This window comes from Alexandromys fortis, unplaced genomic scaffold, assembly GCF_014885135.2.
Source record: "Alexandromys fortis isolate MF-2015 unplaced genomic scaffold, M_Fortis_MF-2015_v1.1 scaffold_140, whole genome shotgun sequence".
NCBI lineage: Eukaryota > Metazoa > Chordata > Mammalia > Rodentia > Cricetidae > Alexandromys > Alexandromys fortis.
Genome location: NW_026068048.1, coordinates 4756145 through 4774242, shown reverse-complemented (window position 1 = coordinate 4774242; position 18098 = coordinate 4756145). Strand labels below are relative to the sequence as shown.

Below are 18098 nucleotides of genomic sequence, written 5' to 3'. Positions count from 1 at the left end.
TATACTAGAAGTCAATCTTGTAAAATTAGCCAATCCGACATTGAAGAAGGCGGGCAGAAATTAAAAAAAAGGGGGGAGGATCGGACTGTAGGAACACGGAAGTGGCACGGCCTCAGGTGCCGTGCTCGGAGATTCCAGATACCGGCACCGTGAGCTTTCCTGCTGGTTCAGCCTCTCATAGGGACTGGACAGAGGAACTACCCTCAGCTCCCTGTTAGGACACCAAATCTTAAGAAGGTATTTAAAAGGAGGAACGGACTACGACAGGATCCTTCTGGATTTACCCCGGCGTGGTGGCGCGCGGCTGTCATTCCAGCCCTTGGGAGGCTGAATTCGAATCCAGCCTGAGCTACCAGCCAGCTGTCAGTAGAGAGCCGAGCATCATAATGAGACCTAGTGTTATTTTCTTAAAAGAAGAAATTTCTGGAATTTTTATTTCGGCTGATAGAAATCAATGACTGAAAAGCCACTCCGCAGATCCTCCCAGAGAAGCCGGGACTTAGTGTAGAACCCGTTCTAGTGTGGTCTTGTGTTTTTGTCATTAGACCAAAACCGCGGATGGAAAGGAACTCTCCGGGTGGTACAGGTCTCGTGCACGTGCCACTGGGATATATTGTGGCTAATGAGAAGTGGCGCGGGTCCCAACTGGCTCAGGAGCTGCAAGGTTAGTGAGTGGCTGCCTTCTCTCATACTCCTTTCTTCCCATCACATTAAAGGGGAAGGAGGAACGCTGGGGATGGTGAGGTTCCTTCCTCCAGAGACTGAGGCAGGGATTGAGTTGGAGACCAACCTGGGCTACATTCAAGTTCGAGGCCAGCTAGGACTATGACAGCCTGTCCCTAAATAAATAAATAAAGCCGGGCGGTGGTGGCGCACGCCTTTAATCTCAACACTCGGGAGGCAGAGGCAGGGGATCTCTGGTAGTTCGAGGCCAGCCTGGTCTACAAGAGCTAGTTCCGGGAAAGGCACCAAAGCTACAGAGAAACACTGTTTTGAAAAACCAAAATAAATAAATAAAATGAGACCGGTTAAGAGGACGGATTGCTCTTGCAGAGGACCCTGGTTTGATTCCCAGCACTCACGTGGTGGCCCAGACTCCTCCCTCTTCTGAGCTTTGGGGCACTAGACTCGCAGGTGTGCACAGACATAAATGCAAGTAAAATATATACATCATTTTTTTCTTTTAATTAAAAAGAGGCCCTAGAGATGGCTCCATCCCCAGGACCCCCATTGGGCTGCTCATTACTGCTTTTAATTCTGCTTCAGAGGATTTGATGCCCTCTTCTGGCCTCTCCGGGTACCTGCATACATGTGCACACATGTCCACACACACACACACACACACACACACACACACACACACCACATTTTAAAAATGAGTCTTCATACAAGCACATTCTCACTGTAGCAACAGATAACTCCTTATTATCTGGAATTCCTAATCACTTTTCTTGTCTGTGTTTTAAGGAAAAGTTAAACTCACGTTTGAGGAGGGTCTGCCATTGGCAGATTTTTACCTGTCCAGCAGATCTTGCATCCTCTATGTCACTGAGGCGGATTTGGTGGCCGGACATGGCTACAGAAAGAGACTTGTTCGTGTTAGAAATGTAAGTACAGAATCCGAGGTGCCGAACCCCAACATCTCCCTGCATCTCCATCACCCCTCTCAACCTTCCCAAGCCCTAAGGGATAAGTTTCTGAACTTTATTTTATTTATTTATTTATTTATTTATTTATTTATTTATTTAAGATTTCTGCCTCCTCCGCGCCACTGCCTCCCATTTCCCTCCCCCTCCTCCATCAAGTCCCCCTCCCTCGTCANCCCACTTGATAATCTTTATTATTCATTTATTTATTTAAGATTTCTGCCTCCTCCGCGCCACTGCCTCCCATTTCCCTCCCCCTCCTCCATCAAGTCCCCCTCCCTCGTCAGCCCAAAGAGCAATCAGGGTTCCCTGCCCTGTGGGAAGTCCAAGGGCCACCCACCTCCAGAGTTTCTGAACTTTAAAAGGAGTGTGCTACCAAATCACGTGCTGTCTTTTCTCTTGAAGTCTGGGCATCTTCAAGGGATCGTAATAGTTGAAAAAACGCAGATAAGTGACCAGTACTTCTCAGCAGTCCAGAAGTTTACCGTGCTTTACCTTGGGATGGTGTTGCTCCCAGTGGCCAGCCAGTTGGAAGCATCCTGCCTCATTATCCAGCTGGTAAGTACCCGGTTCTTCCTTTCCAACTTCCCGCCCAGTAGAGTCTCCATTTGCCTCTGATCCTTACCAAAGCTGCCTTTATTATAGTGGGGTTGGTTTCTCTAAGTATTTTTTTAAGATTTATTTTTATTTAATGTGCGTTAGTGTTTCTACCTGCATGTATGTCTGTGTGAGGGCACCAGCTCTCCTAGAACGCAGTTGCGAGCTGCCATTTGGATGCTGGGAATTGAACCCTGGTCCTCTAGAAAAGTAACCAGTAACTGCTGAACAATCTCTGCAGCCCTAAACATTTTTTTATTTGTCTTTGTTTGTTTTTTCGAGACAGGGTTTCTCTGTTGTAGCCCTAGCTGTCTTGGAACTCTTGGAACGAGGTTGGCCTTGAACTCAGAGATCCTGCCTCTGACTCCCAAGTGCTGGGATTAAAGGTGTGCACCACCTGGCCTTCTCAAAATAATTTTGACGTTGGGTCTCTTGTAGCTGAGTTTACAGGCCTGTATCACCACACTGGGTTTTAGGCAGTGCTGGAGATTGAACCCAGGGCTTACCGCATGCAAGGCAAATACTGTGCCAACCAAGTGAGGCCTCTCTGATTTTGTGAAACCTTTGCACTGATGATGGTTACAAAGGGAACAAGTTGGGGCTCTGATTTTGGCCTCCAGGCTGCCCTGATGCTATCATTATCCTGCATTTGTACTAGAAACTGGCAGCCCCTTTGTGTCTTTCTAGCATGCCATTGTTTAAGTATCACACTTTCTTGGTTTGTTCTTTGTTTTTGGGGTGTCCCCCTCCCCCATAGCACCTCCTGTAGCCCAGGCTGCCCTTGAGCTCCTGGTCCTCCTGATTCTCCTTCCCTAGTCCTTCAAATCACAAATATTTACCACCATTGTATATAGACTTACTGTATTTATTTCTTTTTTTTAATATTTTCATTTTATTTGCATGGGTGTTTTGTCTGCATGTATGTGTGAGGGTGTGAGATCTTGGAGTTACAGACAGTTGTTAGTTGCCACGCGGATGCTGGGAATTGAACCCGGGTCCTTTGGAAGAGCAGTCAGTGCTCTTAACCGCTGAGCCATCTCTCCAGCCCCGCATTTATCTCTTAAATAATCCTGAGCCTGGGGGGTGGCTCAGTGGTTAGAACACTTGCTACACAAGCACGAGGACCTAAGTCTGATCTCTCCCAAACCCCTGACGCCACACATGGAATCCCAGCCCTGGGGAGATAGGCAGATGCCCCGTGGCTTGCCGGCCAGCCAGCCTAGGCCCTGCTCCAAACCACAGGTGGATGGAGCCTGAAGAACACTCAAGGTTGACCTCTGGTCTTTGCATGCATGCAGACGTGCATGCCCTGCGCGAATACACTCACACAACAAAAGTAGATGTCGTTGGTGTCTTGACTGCTCTGCTCCTGAGCGTTCAGTCCCTCTGCTCATCACATTCTCCTGGGGAGCTTGTTTGCTCTTGGATACCAGGTCTCACTATGGAGCCCGGGTTGGCTTGCAGCTTCTCACGAAGTCCAGGCTGACTTCACACTTGCAGTCCACTTACCTGAGCTTCCTGTACTGGGAGTCTGGCATTATGCCATACCTGGCTCTCCTGGGGAACTTTTGTAAAAGTGTCAAGAGCTGGCTAGTTGTTCAGTGGGGCTCGCTCTGAAGTGAACCCCCTGAAGCTCATGTGTTCCATCCCTAGAGAGCATATGGTGAAAGAAGAGATTCTGCTCCCACAAATTGTATTTGACCTCTGCATGCACGCAATGGCACATGCATGCCTCCCCCCAAATAATGTAAGAGAGCATTTCCCATCCACGACAAGCCCCAATAACAATTCACAAAAGTCAAACAAATAAATCCATTAATAGAAATGATGTCGGGAGGCAGGTTCATGGAGCAGGCCTACAGTCCAGCTTTTGGGGCCTCTCTGGGCTGCACAGTAAGGCTGTCTCAAAAAAAAAAGTGACAGGATTAGATTATATCTAACTCTGAGGTAGACCACTTGAGGCCGAGGTCAATTCCTGGCTGTGGGGGGAAATGTGATATATGCGGTTTACCTCGGACCAGGATAGGGCCTGAGTATTTTTTTGGTATGTGAGTTATTGTGTTACTAAGGTTAATTTTTAAAAATCATGATTGTGCATGCACTATATGTATAGAGACACATATGTCATGGCATGCTTGTAGATGTCAGAGGACAACTTCGTGGGGTCCACTCTCTCCTTCTACCTTTGCCTGGATTCCAGACGTGTGCAGCCACCTTGACCAGCCCCTGGGTTACCGCTGCTAAGTGGATGAGCACCTAGGGTTGGGAAGTAAATTGGAAATGCAGGCAGGCCATGGCGTCCTGACTTCTCTCTGCCACCTCCAGTATTCCGCCTGTAGGAGAATGCTCACGTCAGTCTGGGTGTAAGGTATAACCGCCACTAGCTGAGGGGTCTGTTTCTCCTTTGAGAGCTTGTAGAAGTCCTAGCAGGGACACACAGCTCTCACTCTTGACTGAAGAATGTCGGCGACCTTTGTCCTCTTCAGTCAAATGTGCTTTGTTAGCAAAGTGGCAGGTGTCATAGTCAGATTGTCGTCACACCCCTGGTACCTCCTAATTTGTTCTTTGACACAGGGTCTCACTGTGTAAGCCTGGCTAGCTTAGAACTCACAACATAGACCAGGCTGGTCCCAGATTCACAGATCTACGTCTGCCTTAGCCTCCCAGTGCTGAGATTGCAGGTACGCACTACCTCATGTGACTCGGGCTTCTCTTTTGTTAGGCAAGCTGCTACAGCTCCTGTTTTAAACAGGTCTCTGAATTTTTTTTTTACTTTTGTTTTTTTCATCTATTTAAATAATCTCACCAATATTTAAGAATTTGTATTTCTGGCATGTGAAAGCCCATACATTGACCTAAATGGAAAAGCTGTGTTAAGGGTGCTGAGGAAATGCACAGTTGGTATAGCAGCTGCACAGATATGAGGGCCAAGTCCCTGAGAGTCCAGAACTCATGGAAAGAGCCAGTGGTTGCCACTCTGATAGCCCTGGTGCTGGGGAGGTGAAGACTGGAAGGTCTGTGGAGCTCACGGGCCATTCTCACCAAGTTAGTGAGTCCTGGGCTTAGCAGGAGACCCTGCCTCCGAAAATAAGGTGGAGAGCAATAGAGGAAGCCGCCCAGCGTCAGTCTCTGACTCCCACACCAGGCACGGACATGAGTACAGCGATGCATACACACACACACACACACACACACACACACACACGCACGCACGCACGCACGCGCGCGCGCACAAACCACAGGCACACATTTCTTACAGAAACTATTTCCACCAGAGGGCGCCCATTGTACTTTTCTTTAATTTTCCCTTCCAGGTTCAGGAGCAAACCAGGGAGCCCAGCAGGAACCCTTTCCTCAGGAAGAAGCGGTGTATGCTCTCTGAGCTGTCCCTTGTTCAGACGGTGCAGCAGATCCCAGGGGTGGGAAAAGTTAAGGCTCCTCTTCTGCTCCAGAAGTTTCCGACCATCCAGCAACTGAGTAACGCTTCCGTCCAAGAACTCCAGGAGGTTGTCGGACTTGCGGTAGCACAGCAAATCCACACCTTCTTCACCCAGCCGCGGTGACAGCAGCCCCGCAGCTAACTTTTCCTCCTTTAGAAACTACAGCATCTGGTTTCGTGCTTAAAAAGGAAGAAAAATGTCCTCCTCTCACTGGCATCAAGCGAAAGACAAAGCGAGGACCGATGGCGCTCGCCTGCCTTGTTGTCCGTCCCGGAGCGACCTTATGGGCCTCGGGTACCGTGGGTGGCCCTACCCGCTCTCTGCTAAGATGAAAAGGATCCCGAGGGGATATCTAGAGAGAGCCAAAGTCACTGCAGCAGCAGCAGCCAGCTCGAGCAGGTTTCTATGCGCACCTTCCCTTGCAGCTGCCATTGAGAGGTCCTGTGAGGTTCCAGGCGCTGGCTGTGAGGACCGGGCACCGTGGGAGTGCCCGTGTTCCCATGTCAGGGTCACAGCTCAGGTCCTCTCCGCACACGGCAGGTACCCGTGTTCTGGAGTCCCTGCCAATGTAAACAAACGCCTCTCTTCTTCCTGCTTCCTCCCCTCTCAACACAATAAAAACATTTTGTGCCTTAGACGAATAACAGTTCAGAAGAAATAATTCAAACGAAATAAAAGCAAAGAAAAAAAATTTTTTTTTTTTTTGATTTTTCGAGACAGGGTTTCTCCGCAGCTTTTTGGTTCCTGTCCTGGAACTAGCTCTTGTAGCCCAGGCTGGCCTCGAACTCACAGAGATCCGCCTGCCTCTGCCTCCCAAGAGCTGGGATTAAAGGCGTGCGCCACCACCGCCCAGAGCAAAGAAAAATATTAGCTCAAACAATGAAGCGACTATTTATTTAAATATGTATACAAACAGCCCCGGGGACAGTGGAGACACTTTCCTAAAGGCATTTGCTTTCTTAAGATATTGCACAATAGAAAAATAATTAAATCCTTGTGACTTCTCCAATTAAGATGCACAGGCTACCTCTTTAAGCATATCACTTAAACTATGTCGACCATGACTACAGAAAAAGAGTCACAGCGTCATCCAACCTATAGCCCCAAAGTCAAGTTAGTAGGTAGATAGATACAGCTTAAAAAGTCAGGGCGAGGTGTCGGCTTGAGGAAGCTTTCGTCTTCAACCTTGTAAACTGCAGAGCTACTTCTTAACCCAAGACTCTTCAAAGACAGCTACATACCTCCTACTTCAAATGAAAGGAGAGATGTTTTGAGTATCAAACAACATATTATCTACCCTGTAGACAGTATCTCCCAGCATCGCTGCTGTGTTAGCAACTGGTCAGCTGGATCCGGCTGGAGGGAAAGCTGATCCTGAAAAATCAGGCCAAGGCAAAAAAAAAAAAAAAGGCACTGGACTGGACTCTAGCTGGGAAATGACATTCAAATCGTGAAGGAATGACATAAAATGTTGCCATTTTCAGCTCTGAATTCCCAAGGAGTTAAAGCAGCCTGTTTTGTTTGTTTGAGACAGGGACTCTATGTAGCCCTGGTAGTCCTGGAACTCACCATGTAGACCAGACTGACCTTGAACTCACAGAGATCTGCCAAGCAGCCTAGCTTCAGTAATCACCCCTAACCTGCCCCCGTTTAAGGGTCATTTGAACTTGAGGTTAAGAAATCACTATTACCTTCCAAATCTCGACACTCAAAAATATACCAAGGTAGGTGGCTCCCATTCATTTCTTAACAGTGCCTGAACTGTCATAACCCTGGCTGTCACGAAGAGCCATGCACGTCACATAGAATAAATAACCGCAGCTCGGTGTGAAAATCCCCGCACAGCTGCGTTTCCCACCCATCTCTAGAGGCGTCTTCTCACGCTCATAAGCCCATCAAATGCAAGTTCCCACTCGGAGAAGATGGGGCTGGAGAACGTTCCCGTCGTGGCTCAGGTGTGAACTCGTCGGCCGCGGAGTGAACTATGGTGTGCCCCCCCCCACTTCAGTACAGCGAGCTATCGGTGTTGAGCAGGCTGAAGGGCGTGGGGAGTTTCTTCTTGGCTTGAGGCCTTGCCAGGCCAACCTCCGGGAGGCAAAGTGTGCTGACCGACTTCTGCCTGTTCTTACTGGTACCCCAACTCAGAAAGGAGAGCTTCTTTGAGATCTTCTTGGCTTTGTCAGTTTTCTCATCATCCATGGACAGGCAGATCATGGAGTACGTCTTCTGCATCCCCACAGAGTAAGTGGCACACTTATTATGCTGCCCGTGGGGAAGGAAGAGGAAGAAAAATGTTAGCTGTGACGAGACGGTTAGGAAGGATTGACAAGTCCGGGGTTCAAGCCACCCGGAACCCTGGCACTCGGGAGGTAGAAGCAGGGGGATTAGAAACCCAGGCTTGGCTACACAGTGGGTTGGAGGCCAGCCTGAGTTACAGCGGATGCAGGATGCCCTATCGTGAACCCACAAGTCTGAGGCTCACACTGTGCACTGAAAGCACCCTCTATGGAGTAGATTAGGGGGATGGAAGGTTGGTGAGACGGCTCGGTGGGTGAAGGTGCTTGCTACCAAGCCCAACAACCTGACTTCAGCCTCTGAACCTGTCTGAGGGAAAGGGAAAAGTTTCCTCAAGCTGTCCTGTGGCCTCCACACGCATACTATGGTGTGCTCTTACAAATAAATAAGCGTAAAAAAAAAATCAGGTTGATGTAAATTTAAAACTTGGGTGGCTGATGCTTTTATAGAATTAGGCTCTGAAAAGCTCAGACAGAGGAGCTTCAAGATGGTTCAGCATGTGTGGAAGGAGAGAAATAACCGATGCCTGCAAGTTGTCCCCTGGCCTTCACTTTTGCTCTAAGGAACACACACACACACACACACACACACAAATAAATAAACAGAACTTAATATGTAAGACAAGGACAGAGGCCCTGTGGTGGGACACATTGTAACTGTTGTGGGGACGGGGGCGGGTCTGGAGTTTACAGTTTGATTTTTTTTAATACAGGGGAAAATATGGGAAGGATATTTATGGTGAGTCCTCTTGTGTGCTGGTTAGTTTTCTCAACTTGACCCAGGATAGAGTCATTGGAAAAGAGGAAACTGAACTGAGAAAATACCTTTGTAAGATCGGGTTGCAGGGCATTTTCTTTTCTTTTTTTTTTTAAAATTTATTTATTTAATATGTATACAGTGTTCTGCATGCATGCATGCCTGCAGGCCAGACGAGGGCACCAAATCTCATTACAGATGGTTGTGAGCCACTATGTGGGTGCTGGGAACTGAACTCATGATCTCTGGAAGAGTAGCCAGTGCTCTTAACCACTGAACCATCTCTCCAGCCCTGTAAGGCATTTTCTTATTAGTGATTGGTGGGGAAGGGCCCATCCCATTCATGGGCTGGTGGTCCTGGGTTCTATAAGAAAGCAGACTGAGCAAGCCAGGGGAACAAGCCAAGTAAGCAGCACCCTCCATGGCCTCTGCATCAGCTCCTGCCTCCGGGTTCCTGCCCTGCTTAAGTTCTGTGCTGATGAACCATTCCATGCTAATGAACCGTTGTATGGAACCATGAGTGAAATAAACCCTTTTCCGGGGCTGGAGAGATAGTTCAGCAGTTAAGAATACTGCCTGCTCTTCCAAAGGTCCTGAGTTCAATTCCCAGCAACCACATGGTGGCTCACAACCATCTGTAATGAGATCAGGCACCCTTTTTTGGCCTGCAGGCATATATGCAGGCAAAACACTATATACATAATAAATAATAATCTTAATAAATAATAAATGAATCTTAAAAACAAAAAAACGCTTTCTTCCCCAAGTTGCTTTTGGTCATGGTGTTTCATCACAGCAATAGTGACCCTAACTAGTACGCCTTAGACTCTGGTGATTTTAGGTCAAGATTCTCCCTTTTCTAGACTCCAACGGGGCACACTCTGTCATTAAAGACAATGGAACTAAATCTTGGAGGCAGATTGCAGGGCTTTTAGTATTTCCCAACCTTTCCCTGCTCTGCGGCTGGCCGCCTTCTATCATAAGGCCTCTCTCCCAGTCGTCAATCCTCTTCCTTACTCCTTTGGCAGGATGTCAGCTCCAGTTAAATTCCACCTTGGCCTTCCTGCCTCCCCCACCACCCGATATTCCTCCCAACTGACTGATTTCCCTGACCTTGTGTCTCTGAATAAAACGACCTCTGACCCTGGTCCCACCAGCCCTCTGCTCCTAGCTGCCTGTTAGCACCCTCTCTGCTCACCTCTAACCTCTCAGCATGGATACCCTCCAGCGAGCCTTGCACTCCCTCCCGCCTGCTGCCCGGATTCCACTCCTTCTCCTCCAGGTACCAGGCCACACCCTGCATTCCTGCCTCACAGACACAAGCTGGCTCTGCTATCCACGGAGGTCTGCGCGCACCCCCCCCCCCCCCCCCCCACATTCTTGGAGATGTGTCACTGACCCTCCCCCGCCTCCACCTTGCCAGGATCACTCAAGGGTCAGCTCCCATCCCAGGTCCTCTCTTCCTTTCACAGGCCTCCTTTTCTGTCGCTCCTGCACAGCATGCCCCCTGCTACTGACCCTCCAAGCCCTTTTGGACCTTGTCTGGGACTGTTAGGGCTTAATGGAGCACTTCCGAAAACACTGCCTGGTCAGACTCCTAAAACCTACTGCCCAAACCCTGAAAGCCCAGAGAGGGTATTAATCGGCTCAAGTCACACAGCTTGACAGTCAGGGCCCGGCTCCAGCTCTTCTTTCCAAAGCATGGATTCCTTCCACTGTGTCTGTCAGTAGTTCCCAAACTGTGCTCTAGGGAGGAGCACGGATCCCACCAGTCACAACAAAGCCTGGCAGGTGGCTGATGTGGGTGGGCACAGCCCTTCATTTGTTCTCCTCGCACTGGAAGGAACCCAGGGCCTGCTAAGCAAGAGCTAGGTGACTGAGCCACATCCCAGTCCTCACCATTTGAGTTTGAACAAAAGTCGTCATGAGCAGTGTTCAGAGGCCAAGAGATGGCTCAGTGGTTAAGAGCACCTGTGGCTCTCCCATGGGACCTGAGTTCCATTCCCAGCCCCAGTGTCAAAAGGCACACAACTGTCTATAACTCCAGCTCCAAGGGACCCGACGCTCTGACACCTGTTGCAGAAAGGGTCGCTTGTTCATTCCCGGCGCCCAGAACCAAAACAATCACACAGAAACCATAGTATTTAAATCACTGCTTGGCCCATTAGCTCTAGCTTCTTATTGACTAATTCCAACATCTTAATTCAACCCATCTCCAGTAATCTGTGCGTCACCACAAGGTCGTGGCCTCCAGCAAAGTTTCAGCACGCCTATCTCCTGTGGTGGCTCCATGGCTTCTTCTCCAACTCCGCCCTCTTTTCTCCCAGCAGACAGCCTAGCTTTCCCCATCTAGTTCTGTTCTGCCCTTGCCATAGGCTCAGAGCAGTTTCTTTATTCATTAACCAATAAAAGCAACACACAGACAGGACCTCCCACACCAGGCACCTGAACTCACAAGGCACACGCAGACACACACCTACACGTAATTAAGACTAATCAACCAAAACTCTTCTTTTAAAAGCAAACAGTGCTCAAGTGTCTTTATCTGAAGTCTCACTTGGCTACAAAGATCAACCATAACAGCACTGGGCATCACTATCACACCTAGTATATAAACAAGTGGACCTCGTGTCTGTCTTAGGGGCTTTGCCTATGCAAACTCACAGAGGCCTGTTAGGACCCCAAGGATACAAACACTCCCCCCCTCCACACACACTGTATTGAGCAAACTCAAATTCAGCCAGGCTGTGTGTGTGTTGAATGATTGCGTCCATCCCCACCCTACCCCCACCCCTCACTCCCGTCCGAGACAGGGTTTCTCTGTGCAACAGTCGTGACTGCCCTGGAACTCGCTCTGCTCTGTAGACCAGGCTGGCCTCAGACTCACTGAGATCCGCCTCTCTCTGCCTCCCAAGTGCTGGGATTAAAGGCGTGGGATTAAAAACAACTGCTTTTAACCACCTTGTCTGGTTCCTTGTCACCTGGTTCAAAGGCAGGGCAGCAACAGAAATAAACAGAGCAAACTCTGTGGAGTCCAGATTCCTAGCAATGGTCAAGACATGGCTGTCTGTTTAACCTCTTCTCAGACAAACTTCTGTTCCTGGGAGTGGGGGGCAGGGGAGGGGAGGTGATTGCCTGTTCAGAAACACCTTGAAGGTGATATCTGCTGATCCTCCAAGACGTAGGACAAACAGACCCACTCCTGCCGCCACGCCCTCCCTACCATGACTGAACTGTGTCCCCTGAAGACACGAGTCACTATAAACCTCTCCCAAGTTGCTTACTTCAGTCATAGCGACATGAAGTTAGCGAATACAGCTGCCAAATGCTACACACGAACATCGCACATACACACACGCACATGTGCGCACACACGCCTGTGTGTGTCTACACCACTTGGCCAGATACCCATGGCCTGCCTCTAGGCAGCAGTTCTCTTTCTAAAACAAACACCAGACTACGTCAGCACCCTTCTGACCGAAAGGTTTCCAACCTCCGCCCCTGTAAACAAGCCCTCCGCTCCACTTCCTGTAGTCCCCTCTGGTCACAGCACACTTGTTTAAAGGTCTTACTGGTCTTCTCTCCCTCTAGAACACTCTGTGCCCCTGTTGGTGCTGTGCTCAGCACACCCTTATTTTCTTTCTTTTTAAAAATTTGTTGTTTTATGTGTACAAGTGTCTGCAATGTCCAAAGCGGCCAGAAGAGGGCGCACAGATACAATTGTGTGCTGCCATGTGGGTGTTGGATACTGAACCCAGGTCCTCTGCAGGAACTTACAGAAGTGGCAAACACTTCCCAAGATCTCAAGGGAAATGACTGTCGAGGTCTCTAAGCCCTTCTGCATAACCCCATCATGTGTTTAATCCATCCATCCATCCATCCATCCATCCATCCATCCATCCATCCATCCGGAACAGGGTCTCACAGTGTATCCCAGGCTGGCCTGAAACCTTGCTACCTCACCTGGATTCCAGGTCTCCACTGTGCTCGGTTCTAATTGAGCATTTTTTAGCCCATTACTCCTGTGATAAAAGTCAGTTTTCAAGTTCTCTGACCCAGGGCAAGCTCATGCCAGGATGATGAGCAGAAAGAACCGGGCATGGCCACAAAGGCTCCTGCCATGTTGTGCAGGTGGGGGACAGGGGGCCTGACAAACGCCAAGGCCAAACGCTCACTGACGCTCCCCCCCCCACACACACATTCTTCACCACCAGGGGTGTCTGTGCTTACCATGGACAACGTGGAGTCCAGCAGGCTCACGACCTTCATCTCAACTTCCTCCCCCTCAAAGCTCTTCAACAACTTCATAACTTCACTGATGGTCAGCCACTTGCAATCCAGGCCTTGTATGGAAACAATGTAATCTCCTTCCTTGGCTCCTGCCAGCTAAAAAGAATTGCTTGGATGAATGTCAGGGATTCTCATTAACTCTAGACTGTGTCCCCAGATTCATGGTCTAAGTAGCCATTGGTGTAAGTCTGTCTTTTGATTGTGTGTGTGTGTGTTTGTGTGTGTGTGGCACATCCATATGCTAATTAGGTCCCCCAGCACTGAGCTACACCCCAGCCCGACATTTGCATAAAAGTTGACTACAAGAAGCAAAAATTCATTTGAGGGGTAGTGGTGGCAGGTACGCCTTTCACTTAGTCAAACCTTGGGCATGGCCAAACCCAAAACTCCATCCCACAGCTACTTGGGTCCAGGCCGCTGACTCTGACTCCTCCCCAACGCCCGTGGGCCCTCCCACTTACCGAAGCAGAACAGTGAGGATCCAGGAAGTGCACCTGGACTGGGGCGTTCCCTCGCAAGGTGAAACCTAAGTCCCCTTCCTCCACCTTGAAGTGGATGCCTCGAGGAGGCGTCCATCGCTTGTTGGCCGAAAACACAGACAGGGGGCCCTTGGGAAGAGAGGGTCGTGCGGTGAAGGGCTTGGCAGTGGAAGTGCCACTTGACCCAGGCTGGTCTCCAACACTTGGAGTCAGGGGATGCCCCTGCCTTTGTTTCTCAACCAGCTCCATTGTGCCGAATGTCCTATCAGAGGCAATGTGTGCTGGTGCCATCATATAAGATCGGTATTTACACTGTCTCTAACGTATCCAATATATTTAAAATAAAATGACCTTTTAGAAATCCATTCATAGTCTCTCTTACTCTACTAGGGTTCAAACCCAGGGCTTTGTGCATGCTAGGGGAGCGCACTGTGACTAAGCTTTACCCCTACGCCTACTAATTGTCTTAGTAAGACCAGGCATGGTGGCGCATGCCTTTAATACCATCACTTGGGAGGCATAAGCAGGTGGAACTCCATGAGTTTGAGACCAGCCTGGTTTACAGAGTCAGCTTCTAGGACAGCAGGGCTACACAGAGAAACCTTGTCTCAAAACAAAATATAGCAATGTTAGTGACTTTTTATTTTCTTGTCAGTGATTGTGTGTGTGTGTGTATGTGTACATATGTATTGAATATGCCAGCACTATTTTGTGCTGTGCATCAAAGTGATCATTAAAAATAATTCATCTGTTGCCAACTAACATCATCTCATTTATCACCAGTGAAGTACATGTCAGACTTTGTCAATACTTAGGACACAGCAAATTTTTTTTATTCCCTGATTAATTACATAGAAATCATTTATTGTGTCTACTTTGTCTTAAATACTGTTAGCACTANTAGTAGTAGTAGTAATAATAATAATAATAATAATAAGAAGAAGAAGAAGAAGAAGAAGAAGAAGAAGAAGAAGAAGAAGAAGTAAATAAAGAGAAAAGTTACAAGGTTCAGCGAAAGTCTTCAGGTAATTTACGAAATAAGTGGTTGACCTACCAGCTTCTGGAAGAAGTCTGTGACTGTCACCTTGGAGAACTGGGGGGAGGTTATTTCAACCTCCCGTTCGGTTTTTGCTAAAGAAGAAGATTATGGATTAGGGTAAGTAGACGTGTCAGAGAAAGTAGCGCTTGAAAACTCAGATCTCAAGACCTCCCCCCAAAGACACGAACCATGTCTCCTTTGCTTAAACACCTCGCAGCGTAGACAGAAAACCCCTCAGACCTGGCCTAGGTGACCATGCTTTTCCCTGGGGCACTTCCTTTCCTATGGACCTTAAACCATTCCGGGCTGGGACAGAGACAACCAGTCACAACTCCATCTTCTCTGCACTGTGGCCCTTTATCACAGTTCCTCCTGTTGTGGTGACCCCAACGATAACATTATGTCGTAGCTACTTCATGGCTGCAGTTTTGCTACTGTTATGAATCATTACGTAAAGATGTGTATTTTCTCATGGTCTTAGGCAATCCCTGTACAAGGGTCATTTGACCCCCCCAAAGGAGTCTCGACCCACAGGTTGAGAACTGCTGTCAGAAAGCCATGATCACCAAGGCAGAGTCCCTCTAGTAACATAACGGCCCTGCCTGTTCTTAGGAACACTAACAGGACGCTGGGTTCCTGTGGGCTCCGGTCTGCTCTAGAGCATGGAGTTTAGTGCCTAGCTCCTGGGCTGAGGGGAATCCAGCACCAGAATGACATCCATGACAGGCATTCCTACATTCACCTCATATAAGGGCACCTGGGATAAAAACTGAATTTCCTCTTTGTCTGAATTTTGGTTGCATATGAGATCAAATCCAAGGCCTTATACAAACTAGGAAGTGCACAGAACCAAGCCCCCAGCCCCTTACTGGGGGATTCTAGGCAGGAGCTCTACCACTGAGCCACACCCCAGCCCCTCACTGGGGGATTCTAGGCAGGGGCTCTACCACTGAGCCACACCGCAGGAATCTAAAGCACCTAGCCACTGAGCTACAGCCCCAGCTACTTCCTCATCTTCAATGCACTGTGGCGACTGGCAGACAGCAAATGCTAAGACTGATAGAGAAGAGCCCAGTATTCCAGCTTGACGAGGTCCTGTCTCTAAGGACGGAACTCTAGAGACCAAGATCAGAGTAACTAGAACTGACAGATGCTGGTCTGGTAGCAGGTCACGAGACCTCTCCATTCCACAGGGACCTGCCCCATGCCCTGCAGGAGGAATGCTGAGGCTCCAGCACGCCCAGCTCGAACTGGTTTTTCCTCTGCGTCCTCAGAGGGTCCTGACTCAGCTGGGTTACCCTCCAATTTTTCATCTCTAATTTAAAAAAAAAATCCTAATCATCCCTCCCTGTAATGTGACCTTTTGAGTGGGGTCCTGCAGAGACAGGACTCGCATTCCCCGGCAGGCAGAGCAATAACTGTCCAGGCCACCTCAACACTGCTGCGAGTGACATCTAGGACAGTTAGAAATGTTGGGGCCACAAAGGGGAGAGAGCGAGTCCAGGAGTAGAAAAAGGTGCACCTGTGGCTTCCAAGCTAGGGAGGCGGGAAAGAGTAGTCTTTGGCGGAAGCTGCAGGGCTGACCAAGAAGTCCCAGGCATCTCTGGGTGAGAGAGATCACTGAAGCCCAGAGCAGGCCTGGAACAGCATGAGGAGGGGTATATCCAAACCAAATCAGAGAAAGCAGATCTCAGGGAAAGATTGGGAGTTTGGGCTGGTCAAGAAGACTCAGCAGAGGGATTAGAGAAGCCCATTCAGGAGCATAGAATTAAGACTAGGAGAGCCTTTTCCTTGACCATGCCAAGGAAAGCATGGGAGAGGAGGCAGAGACTGAGAAGGACAGGGACTGAGAGGGGCAGGGACCGAGAGGAGGTGGGGACTGAGGCAGAGATGAGGTGAAAGTGAGAAGAACGGGGTGGAAAGGCCAAGGTAAGAGCAGCACCTCCCACCTCCACCCTGGTAGAAACAAGGATTTTACTATGTAGCCCAGGTGAAGGCTAACCTTGAACTTACAGCATCCTCCTGCCTCACCTCCTCAATACTAGAATTATAGTCACTATATCCAGCAGGATTATTAGTACTAGGTTCCTCTTCAGTTCAGTCCTGGAAGGCCAAATTGATACAGGCTTGTGTATCTGTAGCCACAAGCACCCCCCCACTCCACAGGTGCCACACAGTCAGCTGGCAGTTCCCATCACTCACAAAGGACATCTGGCGCGTCAACCAAGTTCAGAAGATCGTCATCCTCTCGGTGCTGGTTGTACTTGAGCTGAGTGCGCTGGTGGGCAGCGGACAGCACATCCCGGAGCACTTGAATGTCACGCAGCTTCTTGCACATGTTGGCCTCCCTCAGCGACTCCTCGTGGTAGCCAATGGCCCGGTGCAAATGTCCTTTACCTGCAGATAGAAACATCTCCTAAGTTACAGTACTGAAAACAGCCTGGTACTGGCATAAGAACAGACAGGAGGACCAACGGAACCGAATAGAAGACCCGGATATCAATCCACACATCTTTGAAAACCTGATCTTTGATAAAGAAGCAAAAAATATCAAATGGAAAAAAGAAAGCATATTTATCAAGTGGTGCTGGCATAACTGGATATCAACATGTAGAAGAATGAAAAATAGACCCATATCTATCACCATGCACAAAACTCAAGTCCAAAAGGATCAAAGAAGCCGGGCGGTGGTGGCGCACGCCTTTAATCCCAGCACTCGGCGAGGCCAGCCTGGTCTACAAGAGCTAGTCCCAGGACAGGAACCAAAAGCTACGGAGAAACCCTGTCTCAAAATTTCAAAAAAAGAAAAAAAAAGGATCAAAGACCTCAACATAGAGCCAGCCACACTGAACCTCATAGAAGAGAAAGTGGGAAGTACACTTGAACGCATTGGCACAGGAGACTACTTCCTAAATATAACCCCAGCAGCACAGACACTGGGAGAAACAATTAATAAATGGGACCTTCTGAAACTGAGAAGCTTCTATAAAGCAAAGGACTCGGTCAACAAGACAAAATGACAGCCTACAGAATGGGAAAAGATCTTCACCAACCCCATATCAGACAGAGGGCTGGTCTCCAAAATATACAAAGAACTCAAGAAATTAGATACCAAAAGAACACATAATTCAATAAAAAAAAAAATGGAGTACAGACCTAAACAGAGAACTCTCAACAAAGGAATCTAAAATGGCTGAAAGACACTTAAGGAAATGTTCAACATCCTTAGTCATCAGAGAAATGCAAATCAAAACAACTCTGAGATTCCATCTTACACCTGAAAGAATGGCCAAGATCAAAAACACTGATGACAACTTATGCTGGAGAGGTTGTGAGGAAAAGGGAACACTTCTGCATTGCTGGTGGGAATGCAAGCTGGTGCAACCCCTTTGGATGTCAGTGTGGCGATTTCTCAAAAAATTAGGAAACAACCTTCCTCAAGACCCAATAATATATCCAAAGGATGCTCAATTGTGCCACAAGGACATGTGCTCAACTATGTTCATAGCAGCTTTGTTTGTCATAGCCAGAACCTGGAAACAACCTAAATGCCCCT

At 48.6% G+C, this 18098-nt stretch overlaps 2 protein-coding genes across 2 annotated transcripts in view; one reads left to right on the top strand and one right to left on the bottom strand.

Moving 5' to 3' along the window:
- Window positions 1–107: 107 nt before the first annotated feature.
- On the top strand, window positions 108–6796 carry Faap24 (FA core complex associated protein 24). Its single transcript, XM_050118956.1, has 5 exons — window positions 108–237; window positions 546–664; window positions 1468–1607; window positions 2052–2204; window positions 5558–6796. The coding sequence occupies exons 2-5, from the start codon at window positions 559–561 to the stop codon at window positions 5804–5806; spliced, it is 648 nt and encodes a 215-aa protein (XP_049974913.1). The 5' UTR covers window positions 108–237; window positions 546–558; the 3' UTR covers window positions 5807–6796.
- The window catches only part of Rhpn2 (rhophilin Rho GTPase binding protein 2), a 56933-nt gene continuing 45390 nt past the window's right edge, over window positions 6556–18098 (bottom strand). Inside the window, 5 exon segments of the mRNA XM_050118955.1 lie at window positions 6556–7945; window positions 12965–13120; window positions 13486–13632; window positions 14558–14634; window positions 16745–16939. Coding sequence (XP_049974912.1) covers window positions 7688–7945; window positions 12965–13120; window positions 13486–13632; window positions 14558–14634; window positions 16745–16939 — 833 coding nt within the window. The 3' untranslated portion in view covers window positions 6556–7687.

What these genes read in the sequence shown, in the direction of transcription:
- Faap24 (XM_050118956.1), top strand. Translation starts at nt 559, where the DNA reads ATGGAAAGGAACTCTCCGGGTGGTACAGGTCTCGTGCACGTGCCACTG. An exon ending in ACTGGCTCAGGAGCTGCAAG is followed by an intron (nt 665 to 1,467) that starts GTTAGTGAGTGG and finishes CTGTGTTTTAAG; the next exon opens with GAAAAGTTAAACTCACGTTT. An exon ending in GACTTGTTCGTGTTAGAAAT is followed by an intron (nt 1,608 to 2,051) that starts GTAAGTACAGAA and finishes TTTCTCTTGAAG; the next exon opens with TCTGGGCATCTTCAAGGGAT.